Source organism: Neophocaena asiaeorientalis, unplaced genomic scaffold (assembly GCF_003031525.2).
Source record: "Neophocaena asiaeorientalis asiaeorientalis breed wild unplaced genomic scaffold, Neophocaena_asiaeorientalis_V1.1 scaffold78, whole genome shotgun sequence".
NCBI classification, from domain to species: domain Eukaryota; kingdom Metazoa; phylum Chordata; class Mammalia; order Artiodactyla; family Phocoenidae; genus Neophocaena; species Neophocaena asiaeorientalis.
In genome coordinates this window covers 14,394,166-14,416,706 of record NW_020175018.1, presented here as the reverse complement: position 1 = coordinate 14,416,706, position 22,541 = coordinate 14,394,166, and the positions used below count along the sequence as shown (strand labels likewise).

Genomic DNA, 22,541 nt, shown 5'->3' with positions numbered 1-22,541 from the left:
CAGGCCAGGGGGTGGGGGGGGGGCGGGGCTCGGGCTCCTGACGCACGTGGGCACTGGGAGCTACCCCGCCCGGCCGGGACCCCACGCTCCAGGGAGCTTGCCTGATGCAGTGTTTCAGTCCCCATCTCAGGCTCCAGCCGCCAAAGCCTTAGTAGGAAATGAGCGGAAAGCCCTGCTATGCCCTCCGTCACAGGGAACCTTCTGAGCTTGTCCCAATACTCAGATGACTTGGCTACGAGCTGCAGTACTGCTCACCTCAGGCAATCTATCCGTGCTCCTCTCCAAGCTCTGAAAGTTTGGAAGGGAACCTCACTGAGCTTCTGTGAAAGATCTCATCATCCCCACACCCCAGAGTAAACCTGCTAATCACCCTCATCTTCTTTGCATACTTACTCTTGGAATACAGGGACAAGGTCTGCTGCATTCCTCCCTTTAGAAGTCCTACCTGGCTACAGGGAAAGCTTTGTCATGATGATGATGTGCCTTAAGGATCTGCTTCGACATGATCCTTTCTGCCCCCAGCTGCTCCTTAAGGAAAAGTCCTTCCCGTTTCCCCGTATTCTGATCACACAAAATAGATGCAGCTGCGAGAAGAGAGGGACGAGAGGGCCGCCAGAGACGGTGCTGCTCTGCGCCGTCAGGGGGCCAGATGTTCAGGGAAATCCTACAGGAGGCGGCTTTTCGAGCTTAAAAACACACTTCCGTCCATCCATTAGGTAACACACAACACACTTCAGTCAAGAGAACCATTTGCCACCACCAGGGCCTTGACTCTGACACCGTAGCCCTCGGACGACTGTCGTTCCTGGTCACTTTCAGAATCCGGGATGAAGGTCTGGGGCGACATTCAGGGCCGGAAATCCTGAGGCACTCTCTTAATACTAAATTGGGCTTTGACTTTGCTTTCTAAAGTAACCTGATCTCAATCGTTTTTTGTCCCCAAGATGCAGCGATGCTCACCTCTCCCTTCTTTGTGAGCCCCCGTGCCCCACTCGACATCTGCTCGTTTCCTAAAGCCCCTTCCCGTGCCCTGAACGGCTGCAGACACACCACCACCCGCCATGCCCCATCCACCAACATTCCACTGCTACACACTGGGTCACAACTGCACCTACCTGAAGAGTTCCCAATTTAAAATAATAGAGATTAAAAACAAAGTCTTCCTTTTACCCTCCTCCTCTTACACCCCCTACCCAGCACTCCCACCTGAAGGAGAATTCTAGCTGCCTATCACCAGCCACAGATCCGGCTTCCAGAAAAGAGTGAAAAGTTAGGCTTCCGTGGCAATTGCTCCCAGCCACAGGCTCTGCGGTGTCACCGTCGGGAGGGCCGACCTCTCTCGCCGACCAAGAGGACTACAAATAAACCGTTTCCTTTGACAGTGCCGCCTCGGAGCTCCTCCATCACGCGCTGCCTTCCCACTCACCCGGCGGCTCCACCGAGCCGTTGGTCACCTTCTTGACTTTCTTCATATTCTCCATCACCCCTGACGTGGTCACTCTGAATGAGGGAAAAAACGAGGAAAACCTCAGTCTTAAAGTAAAAGGCCGTCTTCACCACAGCACAGTGGCAGCCAGGGGTAAAGGGTGTTGGCTCTGGAATCAGACACACGCGGATTCAAATCCTGACCCGCCCTTTGCTGGCTGTGTAAGCTTGCCCAAGTCACGTGACCTCCCTGTGCTGCAGGAGAAACACAGTCCCCACTTTCCAGAACTGTCGTGAGGGAAAAACGAGATTCTCTGTCCTGCCCAGTCACTACATACCAGCTGTTATCACAACCAGCATTCATCTCTTTTTGTCACAGATTTTTATGTTACGTATAAACACTAGTCACAATTATGACACCAGCATCTGTATCATAATTAACATTCTGAAAAAAAGCTAATCAGCTGTAGACGTTTACACTAACCAGCCCCAGTGGATCATTTCTGAGTCCTGGGACAGAACCACAGGTTTGGAGGAACTTTCTGGGCCCAAAGATTCTTTGACCGTTAGAGACAGAGAATGACTCACACATCTCCTGAGAAGGTGGGGGTCTATGAGAAGACAGCCTCTTGCCTCACAAAATGTGAGCTAGACAGATTCTAAGGATCTGGGTATCCATGACGCAACTGAGCAGCTCCGTAGCAGGAAACACCAAGCCGATCCTGAACTCCACCTGGTAGGCGGAGCACAGGGGATTTTCAGGGCAGCAAAATGACTCTGTATGATTCTGTTATATAATGGTGGGCACACATCTGTCCAAACCCACACAGTGTACAGCACCAGGAGTGAGCCCTACTGTAAACTACGGGCTCTGGATGATAACACGCCCATACAGGCTCATCAATTGTAAGGAACGTACTACTGTGGACAGGGGATGCTGATAATGGAGGAAGCTATGTGTGTGTGGGGCGGGGGCATATGCGAAGTATCTGTACCCTCTGTTCAGTTCCGTTCAATGTTATGAACCTAACACTGTTCTACAAAATAAAGTGTTAGAAACAAACACCCCTGGCCCAGCATCTCCTTAAGGACTCTAGGAAGCAAGGAGGCACCTATGTTCCTCCATCGCGGACCAAGAGGAATTTCCTAAGCAGTAAAATAAATTCAATCAATCATTCCAACAGACTCTCTCCAAGGACCCTACCTATCCCCCGCACCAACTCCCAAATCCTGTTACTTACAAATGGCAACTCAGTGGCCCTACATGTGACATCTAGAGTTTGTCCAGCTGGACCTAACAGTAGATAAATTATTTTATTTGAGTAAGGAAAGAAAATTTTTTCTCCCTTCTTTCCTGCCACCAGCTGCTGCTGTGACCAAGCCCCAAAGCCATCCAGTCCTCCCCAGAGTTGGGGCTTTTCTCAAACAAGAGTCCTTTGGACTCATGCGTTATCTGTACTTCTGGTAAAGCCAGGACAAAGTATGCTGCAGGTAGGTGGTTCTTGTGGGAACTGAGGGATCCCTGCAGAGGCTGTGGGTGAGTATAAATGCAGCCCCCAGACAAAGGGAACACCAACTGAGAGAATCTAGCATCACTTCCTGCCAGCCGGTGCCGTCTCGGGCCTGACCTCACCGGGAAGCGCTCACACTTCTCCCAGGAGAAATCCATGCACCCAGGGCAGCTTCTAAAAGGACCTCCTCCAGACTAGGACACGGGCACCACAAGCCTTTCCAGCCCCAGCAGAGCAACCCCTATGTGCCTCCAAACCTGTTGATGTAAGGGAAGAAGTACAACCTTGAGTCTTCCAGCAACACTCCTGGCAACAGCCAGCAGATCGTGTGGCTACTGCCCCCGGTTGAAAAGCACAAGGAGGAGGCCAACCCGCGCGGACGCGGAGGGCAGAGCACAGGCGCCGTGACCCGAGGACGGCTCGGAGAGCGGGCCTGGGAAAACCTTTGCTCCCTTTCCTTCCCTAAGGAAATACTCCTTGCCAGATGGTGGCCCAACTGAGAAAACAACATTCACTCTGTCAGGCCAGGCCTGGGGCAAGGACAGAGAGCTGGAACTGGTGCTCCCAGGGAGCCCACTGCCCAGCAGAAGGGACGGTCTTCCCGACGGACACGCAGAGCCACTTCACACAGACAGGACGGGCGTGCCAGGGTGCAGGTGTGACGACGGCTTGGGGCGAGAAGAGTCACCTCCTGTGTTGAAAGACAGGAGCAGCAGCGAGGTGGAGGAGAGGGGGGAGGGCAGGGGAGTTTCTGAAAAGAAATCTAACAAGAAAAGGCTTGGAGGAAACACAAGAAAGCTCCCCGACAGTCAGGGAGTGCTAAGAAGCTGCTGGTGAAGGAATGTGGCAGGTGAGTCGAGGGTGGGCACGCGGGGCTGTGGACAGCCTTCCGTGCTGTGTCACCGGGGTGGGAGTGACTCTTACACCTGGGTTCTCGGGCCTGGCTCCAGCAGGATCCAGGGGAGTCAAAAAAGCACAGAGACACCTGAACCCCCAACATTCAGAATCTAGTCTCTGGGGAGGTGCCAGGGTATCCTCTTAAAAAACAGTCTACAGGTGATTTGGGTAGCTGAGGAGAATGGACGGGAAGGGAAGAAGATGGGAGGTGAGGACATCGGCCACACGAGGGTAGGGCACCAGGATAAAGTGGGGAGAGGGCGGGAGACACGACGTTAAGCCTCCAAGAAGCGGTCACTCACCCCACACAGGCCGAGGGAGAGGGAGGCATTTAGGCCAAGACCCATATTCTGCTGACAGCGACTGGGTGGATGCCGAAGCCCACAGGGTATGCAGGAGAGAGGCAAGCTTGGGGTGACAGTGGACAGGTGAACAGAGGGACCCGAAGCTCAGGACAGGCAAGGGAGCTGGAGACTGGGGAGCGGTGAGTGAGCGGCGTGGAGGCACCCCGGCTGCGGGGTGAGGGGTGCGTGGGCACAGAAGGGCGGCACGGGCGGAGCCAGCGATGATGGGATGTGGTGTGAGGCTGGACGGGCGCTGTGCCCTGGCTCCCCAGTGAAACTTCTGGGAAGTGAGAGGGGTGCCAGGTGGAGGAGACAGAGGAGGAGACCGTGGTCAGACACACCCGGGAGCCTCCCGGGCAGGAGGCGGCGCTTTGGCAACTTCACAGCTCCACGCACACCCCCCTGCATGCCCTGGTTTCAGTACAAACACTGAATGGGGACCACAGCCGAAGAGCCGTCCTCGGAGCAGCGCCCCGCACTACACACAACCTGCGCACAGGCCCTCCGACACCGGACAAAGCTCAGGCCGAGCACCGAGCAGCGGTGATTTTCAGTCTAAACTCAAACCCCAGGGATGCGAATGCAGGCGCAGGCCCCGGAGCCGCCCAGGCGGGGAGAGCCCGGTCCCCAGAGGGCAAGGCCTGCCCTTCCTGCCTCTGCCCATCCCAGCCCTGCCTGACCTCTCGCCCCCACTGCTGAGATGCCTTTCTGTGGCTCCAGACACACACCTCTATCGCAGCGCTGTCTACACTCTGTCATGCTGTTCCTGTAGGAGACTGGGGCACCGGCTGGTGTCCGGAACCACCTGTAGGGCTGACAGAGCGCTCATACCACCACAGGTAGACTCGGTGCCCGGGCCAAGCCAGCCTCTCTGGCTGCCAAGTCCCACGCTGCTTCCAGCAGAAGCTGTCCTGCCCCCAGGGCCTGCTCAACTTTTTTGAGCCGAGGTGGCCACTCCTGACTTCTCTTGAGGACACTGGCCCAAGGGTCAGCAGCTCCTGAGCCGGTCTGAGGCAAGGGGCAACAGTGCTAAGGCGACGGAGGTGCTCCCGGGGGATGGGTCCAGGGGAGCGTGGAGGATAGAGAAGACAGTGGAGCAGAGAGGTGCCCAGAGGAGGGGAGCTCCAGCGGAGACGGGGGGAGCAGACGGACCCAGCTGCCTCTCGCTTTCCTTCTACCCCTATGTGGTGACGTCTCTTTTCCTTGTAGAGGCCTGAGTCTCGTGTTTGCAACCAACAGGGCCCTAATGAATACGGGAAAGACGAGAAAGGGGGCTTCGGGTCCCCACTGCTCCTTCTGCCACACGAGACTGCCGTCAACTGTGGCTTGGGCCGAAGTGGCACACGGATGCGTCTGTTTCTGTAACCAAACTAAATCTAAATGCTAACCATTTCTGGACTTGAAATGTGGAGAGGTTTGGTTAAGAGACAGTTCTATTAGTCTCCAACCTCTGTTTCTACATTTCCTGGTTACCCACTTGCACGAATGCAGGAAGTAGTAAAAGGTTGCCGGAGACCCTGAAGCCGGCACTTGGGAAGGGGAACTCCAGAGACACAGCTTCTGGAACCCAAACCAGATCTCTTCCCGCTCCCGCTTCTCAAGATGGCAGAAATAATTCAGACCATCGAGGAAACGCATAGCACGTGCGGTGGCTAAAAGTCTGATAACTGAAATTGCATCCAATACTTAACTTGCTGATTTTGTTATGATAAATTCTGTTACCAAAATCAGTAAGCCACTCTGAGCTTGAGCCCAAAGAGAGATGTCAAAAGGAACAGAAGGAGAAAAAGATGGAAAGTCAGCATTACTTCTGAAGGCGCCCTCACCCCCCCAGGCCCAGGGGGCGCAGCTGCCCGGACTGCATGCAGGCCTAGGCTGGAGGCAGGGAGGACGCACTACCCTGGGCCAGACTCACTTCCCAATGCACCGCCCTCCCGCAGCTCAGCTTCAGACAGGAGGTAAGAAGAGGTGAATGAGAAGCTACCCAGAACCTCAGTCGGTAAGGTCACTGCGCGGCCCAGGTCAGAGTTCTGGTGCAGAGGGCATATTAGGAAGGGTGTGAATTCGTCTTAGGTGTGCGAGGCATAAACATGGTTACTGATACTTTGCACAAAGAGGTGCTTAATGTCCTGGGTGGGGATCAGACCTAGTGCCCTCCTTCAGGAAACACCCTCCAGTGTGCATGACAGAGCACTCAAGACCTTCTAGAAAATACAGGCAAGGCTGTGCTGGTCTCTGGTTTGGGTTATTTCTGGAGGATTTAAGAAGGGCCCTCCAGGAATAGAACTTCCGAGCAGAAGAGGGAGATGACAGTCCGGGCTCGGCGGTCCCAGAAGCTGCTGAGCCTTGACCCTCACCTGCGGCTGAAGCCTCCCCCTCAGGCCTTTTCTGCTGTCACATCTTATAACTTCACAGAACTTTCCCAACAGTCGAGTTCTCAGCTAAAGAGGAATCCCAGCACAACTGCCTTGCTGACTAAAAGGCACCTGGCCTCAGCTGGCTCCTCAACTTGGCTTTCACAGGCTCATCGGGGCTGGTGCTCCCGGGAACACCACCACCACTCCTGTAAGCAAACCTTCATTTGGGCCGACTCCCTCTCTAGGCTGGTACATGTGCAGCCCTCCCGTCACGGAAGAGACGCTCACTTCACCATTACGGGAGGGCCCACATTCAGCCAACCCCGGAGAACAGAGCACAGAGCGCTCTTCCCCGGTAACAGGAGTAGAAGCTGAGGCAACCCAAGGGTCAACCTTGGCTCAAACTGCCCACCCTCCCCAAATCTTGCCAGAAGAAAGAAACACACTCCCCCTAGTCTCCAGCGGACTGCTGGTCTGTCTTCTTCCCTTTTCCTCCCCTGATTTTAACACACACACAGGCCCTCTTGCGTTTTCGTTACCACTACCACCAAATACTGTCAGGGAGAAATAAAAACCAAAACAAATTTTTAAAATTTTGCCAATGAGACAAACATACCTTAACAAAGCATCTGCGATTCTAGATGCAATGGCTGATGGAAAGGATGTGGGGAACAGGAACGCCTGCCTTGCTGGGGAGAACATCAACTGACCACACTTCAGTCAAGTGGAAGATGCTAGGACCCAGCCATTCAGCTTCTCGCTATGACCCCAGAGCAACCCTGCCTCGAACGGTTACGGAATGCTGAGCTACAGGGCTCCCCGCAGGGGAAAGGAAAAATACACCACGTCTCAGGTTACTTCCCAAAGCTGCTGCTTACCAGATGGACTCTATTTTTTTTATTTTTTTACCAACAGCTTAAGTATTTTAATTGTTTCCAATTAAGCTTGTTCATTATAAATATATAATAAAAATGTACAAAGAATAACGTTGCACTTTTTGGTTAGATTTAAGTCAAAGGCATTCATCAATAAGGAATCTTCGGATGTGAATATTCCAGAAATTTCTCTAAGCCATCTGATGAGGAAATTGTCTCTGAATATTACCTTACTTTGGAAGGTATTGGCGGACATTTAAATTGAACTCAGACTTCTTCAAAATAAACCTTAATTTAAAAAAACTATTCTGGCCTGAGGGTCTGGCTTCCAATCTGCCTGAATCTCGTTGCTGCCTGAGATCCTTCCCTTCGGGACACTGATAGTTCTAGGAAAACCCTCAACTACCAGGAGCCACTAAAAATAAAATAGGCCACTTGGATGATCACAAAGGTTTGAGAGACAACCAAGAGTCAGGGCAGGGTTGAAGGAGGAGGCTCATCTCCTCCATGAGGCCCCTCCTTCAAGATTGGGAGAGGGGGCTGTTTATCTAATGCATAGACACCAACACAGACTCGAGCAAAATGAAGAAATCGAAGACTATGTTCCAAACAAAAGAAAAGCTAGAACCTCAGAAAAAGCCCCTAATGAAATGGAGAATTGACTAGAAAGCTTTTCTGAAAACTAAAATGACTAGTTTAAACAACCTGTATATGAACGAGAAGCATGAAAACAAATTTACACAAATGAGACCTAACGGAAGGAATGGCCATCTTGATTTAAGGCAGCCTGGGAGCATGTCTTAAAAAGCAGTTGCAAGATGATTAAGTTCCATATATACGCTGTAAAACACTGTGGCTATAATTAGCAACACTATGATACACTTAAACGTTTAGTAAGAGGCCACACGGCTGACAGGGTCTCGGTGCTCCAGCTGGGTGTCAGGCCTGTGCCTCTGAGGTGGGAGAGCTGAGTTCAAGACATTGATCCACCAGAGACCTCCTGGCTCCATGTAATATCAAACAGGAGAAGCTCTCCCAGAGATCTCCATCTCAATGCTAAGACCCAGCTCCACTCAACGACCAGCAAGCTACAGTGCTGGACACCCTATGCCAAACAACTAGCAAGACAGGAACACAACCCCACCCGTTAGCAGAGAGGCTGCCTAAAATCATAATAAGGTCACAGACACCCCAAAACACACCACTGGACGCAGACCTACACACCAGAAAGACAAGATCCAGCCTCATCCACCAGAACACAGGCACCAGTCCCCTCTACCATGAAGCCTACACAAACCCCTGAACCAACCCCTTAGCCATTGGGAGGAGACACCAAAAACAACAGGAACTACGAACCTGCAGCCTGCGAAAAAGAGACCCCAAACACAGTAAGTTAAGCAAAATGAGAAGACAGAGAAACACACAGCAGATGAAGGAGCAAGGCAAAAACCCACTAGACCTAACAAATGAAGAAGAAGTAGGCAGTCTACCTGAAAAAGAATTCAGAGTAATGATAGTAAAGATGATCCAAAATCTTGGAAACAGAATGCAGAAAATACAAGAAACGTTTAACAATGACCTAGGAGAACTAAAGAGCAAACAAACAATGATGAATAACACAATAAATGAAATTAAAAATTCTCTAGAAGGAATCAATAGCAGAATAACAGAGACAGAAGAACGGATAAGTGACCTGGAAGATAAAATAGTGGAAATGGGACTTTAACACCCCACTTTCACCAAGGGACAGATCATCCAAAATGAAAATAAGGAAACACAAGCTTTAAATGATACATTAAACAAGATAGACATAATTGATATTTATAGGACATTCCAACGAAAAACAACAGAATATACTTTCTTCCCAAGTGCTCATGGAACATTCTCCAGGACAGATCATATCCTGGGTCACAAATCAAGCCTTGGTAAATTTAAGAAAACTGAAATCTTATCAAGCAGCTTTTCCAACCACAACGCTATGAGACAAGATATCAATTACAGGAAAAGATCTGTAAAAAACAGAAACACATGGAGGTTAAATAAATAAGAGATCACTGAAGAAATCAAAGAGGAAATGAAAAAAATACCTAGAAACAAATGACAATGAAAATAAATATACAATGGAGAAAAGACAGCCTCTTCAATAAGTGGTGCTGGGAAAACTGGACAGCTACATGTAAAAGAATGAAATTGGAGCACTCTCTAACACCATACACAAAAATAAACTCAAAATGGATTAAAGACCTAAATGTAAGGCCAGACACTATCAAACTCTTAGAGGGAAATATAGGGAGAACACTCCATGACATACATCACAGCAAGATCCTTTTTGACTCACCTCCTAGAGAAATGGAAATAAAAACAAAAATAAACAAATGGGACCTAATGAAACTTAAAAGCTTTTGCACAGCAAAGGAAACCATAAACAACATGAAAAGACAACCCTCAGAATGGGAGAAAATATGTGCAAATGAAGCAACTGACAAAGGATTAATCTCCAAAATTTACAAGCAGCTCATGCAGCTCAATATCAAGAAAACAAACAGCCCAATCCAAAACTGGGCAGAAGACCTAAATAGACATTTCTCCAAAGATGATTGTATATACAGACTGCCAACAAACACATGAAAGGATGCTCAACATCACTAATCACTAGAGAAATGCAAATCAAAACTACAATGAGGGGCTTCCCTGGTGGGCGCAATGGTTGAGAGTCCGCATGCCAATGCAGGGGACAACGGGTTCGTTCCTCGGTCTGGGAAGATCCCACCTGCCGTGGAGCGGCTGGGCCCGTGAGCCACGGCCACTGAGCCTGCGCGTCCGGAGCGTGTGCTCCGCAACGGGAGAGGCTGCAACAGTGAGAGGCCCACGTACCGCAAAAAAAAAATAAATAAATAAGAGGGACAACCTCTGGAGCAACAAACTGCGGAGAGCAGCTGCTCCAGCTCATACCACACTGCTCTTAGTTACGTGAGGGGCGAGGGAGGGAAGGGAAGAAAGGAGATTCTTACACAGATTCCATTTCCAAGTCATCTTCTTCCTGAGAAAGTTGTAGGTAGGGGTTATCTGAAGCTGGACGGAACTTATACCCCGTTAGAACAAAGAACACCAGCGTGGCCATTTCATCCAGGAGCTGCAAATTTTAAAACCACCCCCAAATAAAGGGATTAGAATACTGTTCTTCAGAAAGCAGTGGAACTAAACAAACTGACCCCCTCCCCCCTGACCACTCGCAGATCAGTCACTCAAATGCCAGAGCTGACGGCTGGGGAGCATTTTCCTTAGAGGATTTGCTGAAGCCTTAGCTAGGAGCATTCTGCCCAGAGATGACATTTGAGACTCCTTGCTTTAAGTGTCTTCATTGGCATCTTTTAAGAGCTCATTACATACATACATTTTCCTACAGTGTCTAAAGCACCAAGTGAGAGCCTCCAGAAAAAAGTCTCGAAATCATATGGTGGCTACCCTAGTTCTAGTATATTGCAAAGATACTTTGTTATTGAAATAGTAATAATGGGCAAGAAAAAGGGAGGTCTGGATTCCAAGCTATTCTAAGCCCTATAACTGACTTCATCTAGATTTTAATTATACAGGGCAAGTCTTTCTCGGCCTGAGGCTTTTCTCTGCAAAAACTTTTAAAATTGAAAACTAAAATCAATAATGCAATTACTTCCAGATTTCTCATGTAATCCAGCAGCTTTCCTGGACAAACATATCGTCTTAATTGCAGACCGGAAGAGACAAAAGGTCTTAGTGGCCACTGCCAAATAAATTAGTAACGATCTTAAGTTACACCCTAAGACTTCATCCTCAGACACAAATTCTCTGGCACTGTCCCCTGTGAGCAGCATACCTGGTAGAGCCACTTCCACTGGAACGGAACAGCAAGTTTGAGGAGAAATGCAATAATCCTGGTGAAGTATATATAACATACGATCTATATGAGGGGCAAAGAAAACAAGAAATAAAATCAACATAGAAATTATGGCACCCCTTTCTTCCAATGACCTGCTTTCACAAATTAACTATAAAAGAGAAAACAGAATTACCTGAAGATTATTTGACACTTACAGTGCTAATTAATAAACATGGCAGAGAGACAGATGCTCTGCTAGTTACACTAGAAAGGATTTCTTCTTTTTCTCTAGGTGACCAAGATATTGACTGATCACAGTCACACCCACTGGGAGGACACTTTGCTGTAGTTGCTCTTAATTCCTGAGTAACCCCTTCGTCGCCTAATTCTCATACATAACCCACTGATTTCAAGCCCCAAAGGGTAATAGTTTTTAATTCCCAGGATTTGAGAAATATTTTCCAGCAGTAATAGCGAAATAAAGCCACACAGGGAAAATACTGATTTTTAGTCTCTTGAGCAGATGCTGCAAATGTTTGAGGTCCACGCTCAGGGGAAGCACCGATAATCCTAAGCATTCCAGTAAGAGAGGACGTGAAAAGGATTCAACATGATGACCCCTCGAGAGTGGACGGCTCACTGGGACCGCACCCAGGGCAGACAGGCTTGCAGGGGACTGTGCAAAATGACAGTCAATGCCAAAACCACAGATGAAGATGACTCAGAAGCTTTCGTTTAGTAGTACGGAAGCAAATTCTAGAAGAAATCTATACCTTATATAGTCCAGGAAATTATGACTCTAATAACTTATAGTAAGTCCTGCCTTTGGTGCTACGTTTATATGGACTTTTCATGTTCATTCCAGTCCTGTTTGTAGATATGATCCCATTTTTGTAAATGAATTTTTTAAAAAGCAAGTCAAAGGAACAGCTATGCGTGGCATATGCCTAGAAAGGAATCTAGCGAAATAAGCATTGAACTGTTAACCATAATACCTGGGGGAGGAGGAAGAAAAGGGGAAGGGGTATAGAAGGTCAGGGTCATAAGGGGCTTTTGCTGTGTTCCTATAATCCTGCATTTTAAAAATATCAAGCATGTATTACTTTTCTGAGTATTTAAAGCCAAATTTAAAACTAAAATTTAAAAAGAAGTAACTCAGATATTTAATTTCCCATGTCCACGGCCCCCATCTGGTTTTGTAAAACGAAGCCCACACACAGCTCCAGGTAGCACACTTCCTGTGCTTCTACCAATGTTTTGGAAGTTCATTAGCTCTACTCCATGAATTGACCTTATTTACAAATTTAGGAATTTTTTACTCACCAAGACGTAGTAATGTCTGAAAAGTTTCAGCTTTGCCAAGTTAATGGCAGCTGGGGAGAAGAAAAGAACAAAATGAGAGGCTACTTCTTTCCTCATTCTTAAAGCCCATCATATTCAGGTACCCTCTCAGTCAAGAGGCCAAGTCTAATGCACATGGGTACCGCCCAAGGGGTCGGGGGCACATCTGTATTTCTGGAAATGCAGTTTGGCAGGGTCTCCCCCGGTCACCAGGAAGAATTTGGGAGCTGTGGCGGCAACATGCTGGGACTCCCAGCTCCAGTAAACCAGTGCACCTCTCCACTCCACGTTCAGAAGCTTTAAACAGCCATGCTGAGAATACAGCGACACCACAGAAATCGGCAGACACTACCAATCAGGACTCTTCCCCCGCCACCCCCAAAGCCATCATTAAACATTTCAGCTCTGCCACTGTGGTTACAGGGCTGCACCCCCCAATAGGACCAGTCCCAGATGGGTCCCTGAGCCCCATCCAGGGGAGCCTCCAGCTAACTGAGGGTGTAAATTCAATTAACCCATGGGTGCATCTTGCAAATTTCACTTAGGTTTTCACTAAGTGTCTTGTAACAGAGCCCTTTAAATACAACCTCCCCAGCTTTGCCCTACCTTCAAGATTGCTCAAGGTCAGGGAGCCAGGACAGCTAACTTCCTGCCACCTCCAATGGCCATGAAATACTGATGACCACAGAGGGTAGCCTGGCTCCCTCCCCGATTAGCAATCCTTTCATTCATCATAAACCTCCCTGCAGGAGGCAAATTAATTTTGCTCAGTAACGTTTAATTCCTGGTTCCCTTTAGGAATGGAACTGTGGGTGGTGAAGGAGCGACTTCCTTCCGTCTCCCTCCTCTGGCTCACGATTAGTCGGGGGGGCAGTCAAGCTTAGGATTCCTGGAATCCTGAACTAATCTTCAAGGTGATTATCAACTAACAGTATCTGCAAGAATCCGCTCTGAGAAACTGAGTGTGTCAATGAGAGAAGGTTCAGAAAATCTGAGAAATTCTAACTCCCCAAATCGAGAGGCTATAATACCCACATATAGAGCTGTGATGGACTCATGCACTCAGGTAACACCTGAAGAAGCTAAATGAAGCAGGCAGATCAGCAAAAGCTTTCTTATCTAGCAACCCCTCTGGCAGTCTTGCTATTTTTTAAATTAAATCTCTCTGGTTCTCCGTCCTTCTTCATCTACCCTGACTCTGGGCCAGGCCCCTGGATGCAGCAGTGACCACGGCGCCTGCCCCAGGGGTGGCTGCCATCCCTTAGGGAAGGAGAGGCACTGGATCACTGGCCATCCACTCACAATGCTAAGCGCACAGAGTACTGGGCGGTGCGGGTGTGGGGTCAGGTTCTCCTCCCCGCCTGGGGGACAGGAGAGGCTTCACGAGGTCAAGATGTTAAAACTGAGAAGTGTCGGATAACTACGTCACCAGATTTCAAACTCTGCACGTTTGCATGAACCAGGGTTCCTTCTGTGTTCCTCTCTGCGTTTGAGTCTCTGCTCACACTGGCGGCAGTCAGTGACATGGCCAGCTGCTCCTGCACTCTGCCCCATAAAACCAGGTGGCCTACGAGAACTGGGCCCCTTCCAAACAAGCAAATCGGTCTTGAATTTGGACGTTCAATCCTCTTCTTTGTGAATAACTGACAAAAAACAGCACCAACAACCAGACCATTTAGACAATAAAAATGCTTTCCAAGTCTCTTCTGAATTTTGCTTGCTGAAATAAATCCTGGCAAATGAATCTCCCTGCCTTTGCTTCAACAAGGAACATCAGCCCAGCAGAGAGAAGCAGCATGTTTCTATTCCTGGATTTCACGGTGCTGCGCTGGGATATGCATGGTTGCCATGGCCACGCCCAACCGAAGGGCTCCCAACTCAGACTAAGGGGATAGGGAGGAAAGACACGATTCCCAAAGGAGGTGGTGTCCAAGCAGAGGCCTGACGGGGGCTCAGGAGGGAGTGAGAGTGGAGAGGCCGAGCAGAGAGGACGTTGGGGAAGAGCAGATACCAAGGTTTGGAGATGCTGGTATCACGTCTCAGTGCAGAGAAAGCAGCTCAGCGCAGGTGGACTGTGGAGAGGCTAGGGACACGGCTGGGCTGAGGACAAAGCCCAAAACGCAGTCAGACGCAGACCTCGAGCTGCTCTCCTTGTTGATGCCAAGGCCCCAGGGAGCCTCTGAAGCATCTCAAGCAGGGCAAAGCCTGAATCACATCTACATTTTGGAATAATCTCTCTGGAGAAAAGATGGAAGAGTCAAGAATAAGAGTCCAGGGACTTCCCTGGCGGTCCAGTGGTTAGGACTCGGCACTTCCACTGCCGAGGGCCGGGGCTCAATCCCTGGTCGCGGAACTAAGATCCCACAAGCTGTGCAGTGCGGCCACAAAAAAAAAAAAAAAAAAAAAAAAAAAGAAGAAGAAGGAGAGCCCCACTAAGGTCAAAAACCTTGAATTTGACACCTCATTATAGTTCTGATTTGCATTTCTCTAATGATTAGTGATGTTGAGCATCCTTTCATGTGTTTGTTGGCAGTCTGTGTATCTTCTTTGGAGAAATGTCTATTTAGGTTTTCTGCCCATTTCTGGATCGGGTTGTTTGTTTTTTTGTTATTGAGCTGCTTGTAAATTTTGGAGATTAATCCTTTGTCAGTTGCTTCATTTGCACATATTTTCTCCCATTCTGAGGGTTGTCTTTTGGTCTTGTTTATGGTTTTCTTTGCTGTGCAAAAGCTTTTAAGTTTCATTAGGTCCCATTGGTTTATTTTTGTTTTTATTTCCATTTCTCTAGGAGGTGGGTCAAAAAGGATCTTGCTGTGATGTATGTCATAGAGTGTTCTGCCTATGTTTTCCTCTAAGAGTTTGATAGTGTCTGGCCTTACATTTAGGTCTTTAATCCATTTTGAGCTTATTTTTGTGTATGGTGTTAGGGAGTGATCTAATCTCATTCTTTTACACGTACCTGTCCAGTTTTCCCAGCACCACTTACTGAAGAGGCTGTCCTTTCTCCACGGTACATTCCTGCCTGAATGTTGACAGGGCAGAGCAGTGGCGGGCCAGGGAACAAGGTGGATCCTGTCTTAGTGGCTGGGGGAGGAGTGGGATGAAGTTGAGAGTACCAGAGAGAATTCTTCAGGTGAAGTCTGAGCCCCCCGCCATCACAGGAAAGCAAATCAGGGGCAGAGGGAGGGCTGACTGAGAGGAAGCAGAGGGGTCAGGTCACCGCAGGTCTCCATGGGATCAGAGGAAGGTGGGGAGGCCTCTCCCATCCCCCTGCGATCTGCACCACCACGGCTGCCTGTCAGACACTCCGAGAAGTCAGGCAGGCCAGGAAGCACTCAAAAAATAAGCCTGCACATGACGTCCAGGCAACACGAGGAAACGTCAGCACGGGCACCGATGCTGCGCCATCCCAGGACACGTGCTAGAACAGATAAACGGACCTCGGGAACAACCGGTGTTGACTCTTAAGAAATGCAGCCACAACACGCAGGGCTCAGGGTTGATCCCGAAACCCACCAGTCACGACAGACATCATTTCCAGTCACAAGAAAGACATCCATTTGCAAGTCTGCTGCTCGTGGGATCAGGCTCCCGGGTCCCACACGGGTGTTCCAGTCACAGCCACGGCTGTGAAGGCAAGAAGCAAGCTCACTTATCGTTGTGAGTAACAGCGCAGGCCCTGCACATCGAATATCTTGGGTTCTAATTCCAACTGTGCTGTTTACTGGCTGTGTGACCTCAGATAATTCACCTAACTTCTCTGAGCCTCAGTTCCTTCATCTGTAAAACAAGAATAACACCACCTACCACTAGGGTTGGTTGGAGGAATTGATTGACACGGTACGTGGAAGACAAACAGCACACAGTAAGCACCAGATGAACGTCTGATGCTACAGCATTAGGACTGTATTAGGATTACAGCTGATCCTTGAACAACACGGATTTGAACTGCTCAGGTCCACCCTGACGTGGATTTTCTCCCCCAGCTGTAAATACTACAGTACTAGGGGACCCGTGGTTTGTGGAATGCAGATACGGAAGAACAGCGGTGACTGTCATACTCACCGATTTTCGACTGCGCAGAGGGTTCGACTGCCCCAAGCCCCGCGCTGTTCAAGGGTCAACTGTTTATCGTTTTCCAATACCAGATGTGTTGTGGTGGCTGCCACATCTGGCAGGAGTCCAGGCTCTAGTAAGTGAAACGGGAACAAGTGGTGGCCCTGGGCTCTCCTGGAAGCAGGGCTGCCCTGTGCACATGCGGAGTCAGCACGCTGAGCAGAGGAGGAACCAGCTCCGAGGGTGGAACCTCACCAGTGTCCCGCAATGGGCAGTGATGCAGCACGTCGCAGCCTGGAAGCCCAAGCCTCCCCTTGCTTTTCTTCCGAAAAAGCTTTCCCTGCAGCTAAGAGCGCCGAAGGCCTGCGGCTTACTGGACCACGGCAGGGCTGGTCTCCCAAGGGAGTGAGGCTCACCACGTCTGGGCTGGCTATTTTTGATCCCACCACGAGGAACAGCAAATATGGTAAAAGAATGAGCAAGATGAGAGGAAAAATACCTCGGAAGGAGCCAGGAGACCCGAATTCTGGTCGCTGCACCATCGTAACTCAGTGTGCCCTAGCCTGGCCTGCCACTTCCTTCTCTGGGCATCAGTCTCCTTTAGAGGAGAATGTCTTAGTGGTGGGTTAGAATTTCTTTATGGCAATGGCTCTTAACCGGTGAGCACCAGAATCATCTGGAGAGCTTTATTTAAGGACAGATGCCCAGGTTGCCCCTGATTCTTCTGCAATTGGGCCTGGCTATAAGGATTTTGAAAAGCCTCCCAGGGAACGGGGAAGGGCAGGGATTGGGGGCAGGGAGGGAGCAGGTCCACCTGCTTCAGGAGCTCCTACAAGGCTGACCTCTCATGGATTCCTCTTCCTCCCACTCACTCTCAGGAAAACAGCCATGACTCTGGGTTTTGGCAAGTGCTTTTTACTGATGAGCACAGAACAAGTGCCCACGAGGCAGGAAGAACCCAGGTTCTCATATACTTAACAAGTCAGTTCTCTGATGCAGTAGCAAAAGAGCAAATGCGCCCGACCTAGAGGAAACACCACACCCTCCCTAGACTTTCACCTTTCCTCTTTACACCAATGGGTAACTAAACAGGCTGGCAAGAAGGCAGGTCGTCCCTTCCTCCCCAGTGGTCTTCCCTGGGTGGTCTCGGAACTGTGACAATGAAAAGAACAATAGTGCTGGTGGTCACATCTATTGAGTGGTAACCACGCACCAGGCATCTGCCTGGGCACCCCTCATGCTTCATCTCATGTAATCCTCACCACATCCTCTATGAGGGAAGAGGCATTGTTACCACTGCCTCACAGATGAAGGACTCAGGCCTGAAGTTGTTTAGTAAATTACCAAGGTCACATAGCTTGTAAGTGGGGAGGCCAGTGCTCAAACCCAAGTCCCTCCCTCCAAGGACCAAGCTCTTAACACCTACACTTTGTGCTAAGCGAAAGGCAATTCATAGCTTTGTAATCCACTGGCAGCTCAGGGATGTGATGGTGGCTCAGAGTGTGGGCAATGCCCAGGAGCTGCCAGCAATCCAGTAATGAGGCGTCAATACTGGATGATCCATGGGACACAGAGGCAAAGGCCCACGACAGCCACTTAAGGGGTGAAAATCCTTCCCCGGGAGTAAGGAAAGCCTCAGGGCTTAAAAACATCCTCACCTACCCATCACCTTTTTCTCCTGCTTCCTCCCTGCCACGCTTCAGAGGGAATTTTGAGTCAAGCACAAAAATTAAAGAAATGAGTGTGATGGCAAAGCCTGGACGGCAGGAGACTCACTCTGACTCACTCTCAGTAGTACCATTTCCACAACCTGCTTCAGCATCGGGCTCAGGCCCACTCTGTACGGGGGACAGGGCTGCTTCCCCTGTTCACGGTCAAGCACAGACCTGAAAGCCAGGCCACACACTGACCTGGGACCCCACTGTTCTGAAAGGGTCCTTTCTGGGGAGTGATCAGCTCATGGGGTGCCCTATGGCCTCCACTAAGAAGAGATTCCACTAACGCATCTCGCAGAGAAGGTATCAGCAAGTACGAGGAAGGGTGCGCTAATACAAGAAGAACTGCTTAGAGAAGGAAACTCTTTGACCTTCAAACTGTTGAGGGTTGTGTGAAAGGTGGTTCAAAATACATTTCCAATATATACTTAAATCAATGACCCAGGAGTGGTCAAAAGTCATGAACTGAACAGTTAATGACTGTGCATCTTACTGTAAGCAAAATCTTATCTTAAATGACTAATAAAAAGAAAGAAACAAGAATGGCCCAAGAGAGCAGCTGATGGCCATCCCACACGAGGAAAGTAATTCTATGAAGACGTGCACTGTCAAGTCAAGCAAATTTCTGCCTTTTGCTTCCCTTACACTCCAGAACCACACCAAAGGCCCCGCTAGAGGAGGGGTCCTCAGGGCCAAGCTGATCTCAGACTCGGCTCCTGTCAGCCCCTCCCATCACGTCCCGTCTCTGGAAGTCCGCAATGAGCTGAGCTGAGTAGAGTGCCTGGGACTCCCCCAGCCCCAGGGCCGCCCACTGCACAGATTCAGTCCGTGGCTGTGAGGAAGTCAGACATCCCACTGCTTAAAGACACAGCTGGTTAACAGCGGACAGCACCTTCTCAATAAGAGAACCGGACCTCCCTGAGTACTGCAGTGATGGAGAAGAGCTGGTTTCAACTGTGTCTGTCTCGAGACTCTCAGGGTCAAATGCATGCTGACACCCCTAGACAGAGAACCACGCCCGGAGCCAAGGTGGGCCGCCAACCCAGATTACTGACCAGGCCCGCTGGGTGGCCAAGGGAGGGACCCCTCAGGCAGTTAGGTTCCCAATGTTTTAAAGGCCTAATAAAAAACTGGTAATGTGACCATGATAAGGCTGGTTCTCAGCCTCAGGACACGAGGGGCCCCTTTGCTTTTGGTTGTAGATTATATAAACTCAGGGCGGTATCACTGGCTAAATGATTATTTCAAAATGTTGATTAGAAGCTGTGATTAGGTTCACGACATTGAAGGAATTTTGTGTGATCTGCGGAGGGCAAGTAATGAGAAGGTTTTGGTGTTTAAAGAAATTAAAAATCACTGGGCTTCCCTGGTGGCGCAGTGCTTAAGAATCCGCCTGCCAATGCAGGGGACATGGGTTCGAGCCCTGGTCCAGGAAGATCCCACATGCCACAGAGCAATTAAGCCCGCAAGCCACAACTACTGAGCCCACGTGCCACAACTACTGAAGCCCACGCGCCTAGAGCCCGTGCTCTGCAGCAAGAGAAGACACCGCAGTGAGAAGCCTGTGCACCGCAATGAAGAGTAGTCCCCGCTTGCTGCAACTAGAGAAAGCCCGCGCGCAGCAATGAAGACCCAACGCAGCCAAAAATAAACAAACAAATAAAATTTAAAAAAAAATTAAAAATCACTGTATTAAGCCAGTCTCATAAAATACACTTTTTTCTCTCATTCTCTCTTCATGACAGTCTACTTAGCTATGGTTTTCACCCCTCCTAGGGTCACAGATTTGTTTGAAAATTTGCTGAAGGCCATGCACCCCCTACCTGCACCTGAAGTGCCTGGAGGCACACGCCAGGGTAAGGCACTCCCGGATGCCATGGGAAGAACATCAGAGTCAGAGGGTCGCCACACACTTCAGTGAAGTGGCCCTGAGCACAGGACAGAATCCTTTTGAGAGCTCGACATATGCCCCCTCACCTCAAGCCTTAAGAGAGGTAGGAGGTTTTATGAGTACTTCTATCACACTGCCGGAGAGAAAGTGGTCTGCCTAACACTCCACCCTTCTGGAGCCGAGGACTGTTACAGTGTTCCCGTGGTATGCGTCAGACTGCTGGCACAGAGGTGGATTTACAAGTACATGCTCTAGCTACACACGGACAAAAGGAAGCATGAACATCTTCTGAGGGACCGGATAAAGGGAATCTCATTTCTTCTGCCTCTTCTCTCCTATCATCAGGAAACAGCGCTCCACAGCCAGGAGCCCAACAGACTACACTCCACAGTGGGGCAGACACTAGCAGACGGCAGGCAGTTCTGGAGGAAATCAGCCTTGCCCAGGCCGCACCCCGTCCTAGAGCACCGCCCTCAACCCTCACCTCCCGCCCCAGCCCCATGCCGAGAGATGGAATCACGCCAGATGTGCAGCCGGGAGGCTCCCCCTTCTCCTGCCCTCCTTCTTCCCCTCCAGGCTTTTGACCCAGAGTCTCCAAGTTTAACCTAATCACAGTCCTCAGTGCCTAGAGCATCAGTGCATCTGGGGCTACCTTAGTTTCCACTTGGACAAACCTGGAATTATAACCAGGAACTGAAATCAGGAAAAGGTGCTTACTCACATGGGCCAGGCGGAAGGGTACAACCCAAAGCCCTGCTGGTAAACAGAGGAGATCCATGCGAAAAGCCATCTTGCTAGTTAAAGAAAGGTACCAATTCCCATTAGAGTAAACAGGTCAGGTAAACACCAGAGCAGATGAAGATGCAAAAGCTATTTTTCCAATCAAACAACAAAGAACACAGTGCTGGATACAAAAGTTGGAGTTCGGCAAATACGTAAAAGCAGTGATTTCTTACATCTATGTGAGCTTAATAGTTTTCAAAGTGCTCAGTATAAATGAAGTCAGTCAACAGCACTACACTGTAGGTACGGTTTTTAAAATGGTATCTCTTAAATGTCTACAACAGTACAACAGCCAGGAGCCGGCAAACTGTTTCTATGCAGGCCTGGAGAGTAGGCGTCTGGCCTTGCGGGCCGGGGAATCTCTGCCACCTCAGCGCAAAAGCAGCCACAAACCACAGGCATACACACTGCACAGCTGTGTTCCAATAAGGCTTTATCTATAAAAACAGACAGGGGTATTTCTCTTCCTTTCTCATCAGTGGGTTTTTCATTAGGCCTGTTTATATGAATACATCCAAATGAAACATTTTTTCCCCCCTGTGAGTTGCCCAGAATGAACAGACATCTTTAATAGTCATAGAATATGGCCAAGTAAGTCTGAAACGGGCTCAAGTAGGCACAGGAGAAGAGAACCAGGCAGGCTTTTCACTCCCCTTCACGGTCATCGTGACCACCAGACTCAAGAAGCCTTGTCCCTAACACACGTTTCTCAAACTTTCAATGTCAGGACCCCTTCACACTTTTTTTTTTTTTTGCGGTACGCAGGCCTCTCACTGTTGTGGCCTCTCCCGTTGTGGAGCACAGGCTCTGGACGCGCAGGCTCAGCGGCCATGGCTCACAGGCCCAGCTGCTCCACGGCATGTGGGATCCTCCCAGATCGGGGCACGAAGCCGCGTCCCCTGCATCAGCAGGCGGACTCTCAACCACTGCGCCACCAGGGAAGCCCAGGACCCCTTCACACTTTAAAAAAATTACTGAGGACCACAAAGAGCTTTTGTTGATGTGGGTAGAGCCTACCAATACTTACCATATTAGAAATTGAAAAAAATTTCAAAAACATTTAATAATTCATTTAAAAGTAACAAAAATAAATAATCCATTACATGTTAATATAAACAATGTTTTCCTTATTAAAAAATAACTTTCAAAAAAATTTCATGAGAAGAGTGAAACTGTTTTCCATTTTTGTAAATTCCTGTAACGTCTGGCTTAATAGAACACAACTGGATTCTTGTATCTGCTTCTGCCTTCAAATCTGGAGTGAGGGAGTGTTTTGGTTGAAGTCTCTAAAGAAAATAGGGCCTAATCAGATGTCGGCCTTCTCAGAGAACTGTGAACAGTCGTCTTTGATTCTGCATTAAAGCTTGACAAATCGTAGCTTCTTAAAGATAGGTGAGGTAGGGAATCTGAAACTGTAGCAATGAACTTTCTTTTCTTTTTTAGATTACTGGGTTTTTTTAATTAAAAAAATTTTGTTTTTTAATTTTTGG

The 22,541-nt window shown here is 49.1% G+C and overlaps 1 protein-coding gene and 1 pseudogene across 2 annotated transcripts in view; both read right to left on the bottom strand.

Moving 5' to 3' along the window:
- Positions 1–847, bottom strand: part of LOC112411251 (uncharacterized) — a 4,537-nt pseudogene extending 3,690 nt beyond the window's left edge.
- Positions 848–1,146: 299 nt separating this feature from the next.
- GPR107 (G protein-coupled receptor 107) overlaps positions 1,147–22,541 on the bottom strand; it is a 67,203-nt gene continuing 45,808 nt past the window's right edge. Inside the window, exons 15-18 of one of the 2 annotated variants that reach the window (XM_024762212.1) lie at positions 12,589–12,638; positions 11,263–11,346; positions 10,421–10,542; positions 1,147–1,500 (exon numbers count right to left, since the gene is read on the bottom strand). In XM_024762212.1, coding sequence (XP_024617980.1) covers positions 1,404–1,500; positions 10,421–10,542; positions 11,263–11,346; positions 12,589–12,638 — 353 coding nt within the window. In that variant the 3' untranslated portion in view covers positions 1,147–1,403. The remainder of the gene's footprint in view (positions 1,501–10,420; positions 10,543–11,262; positions 11,347–12,588; positions 12,639–22,541) is intronic. The other variant, XM_024762213.1, reaches the window with a different exon arrangement.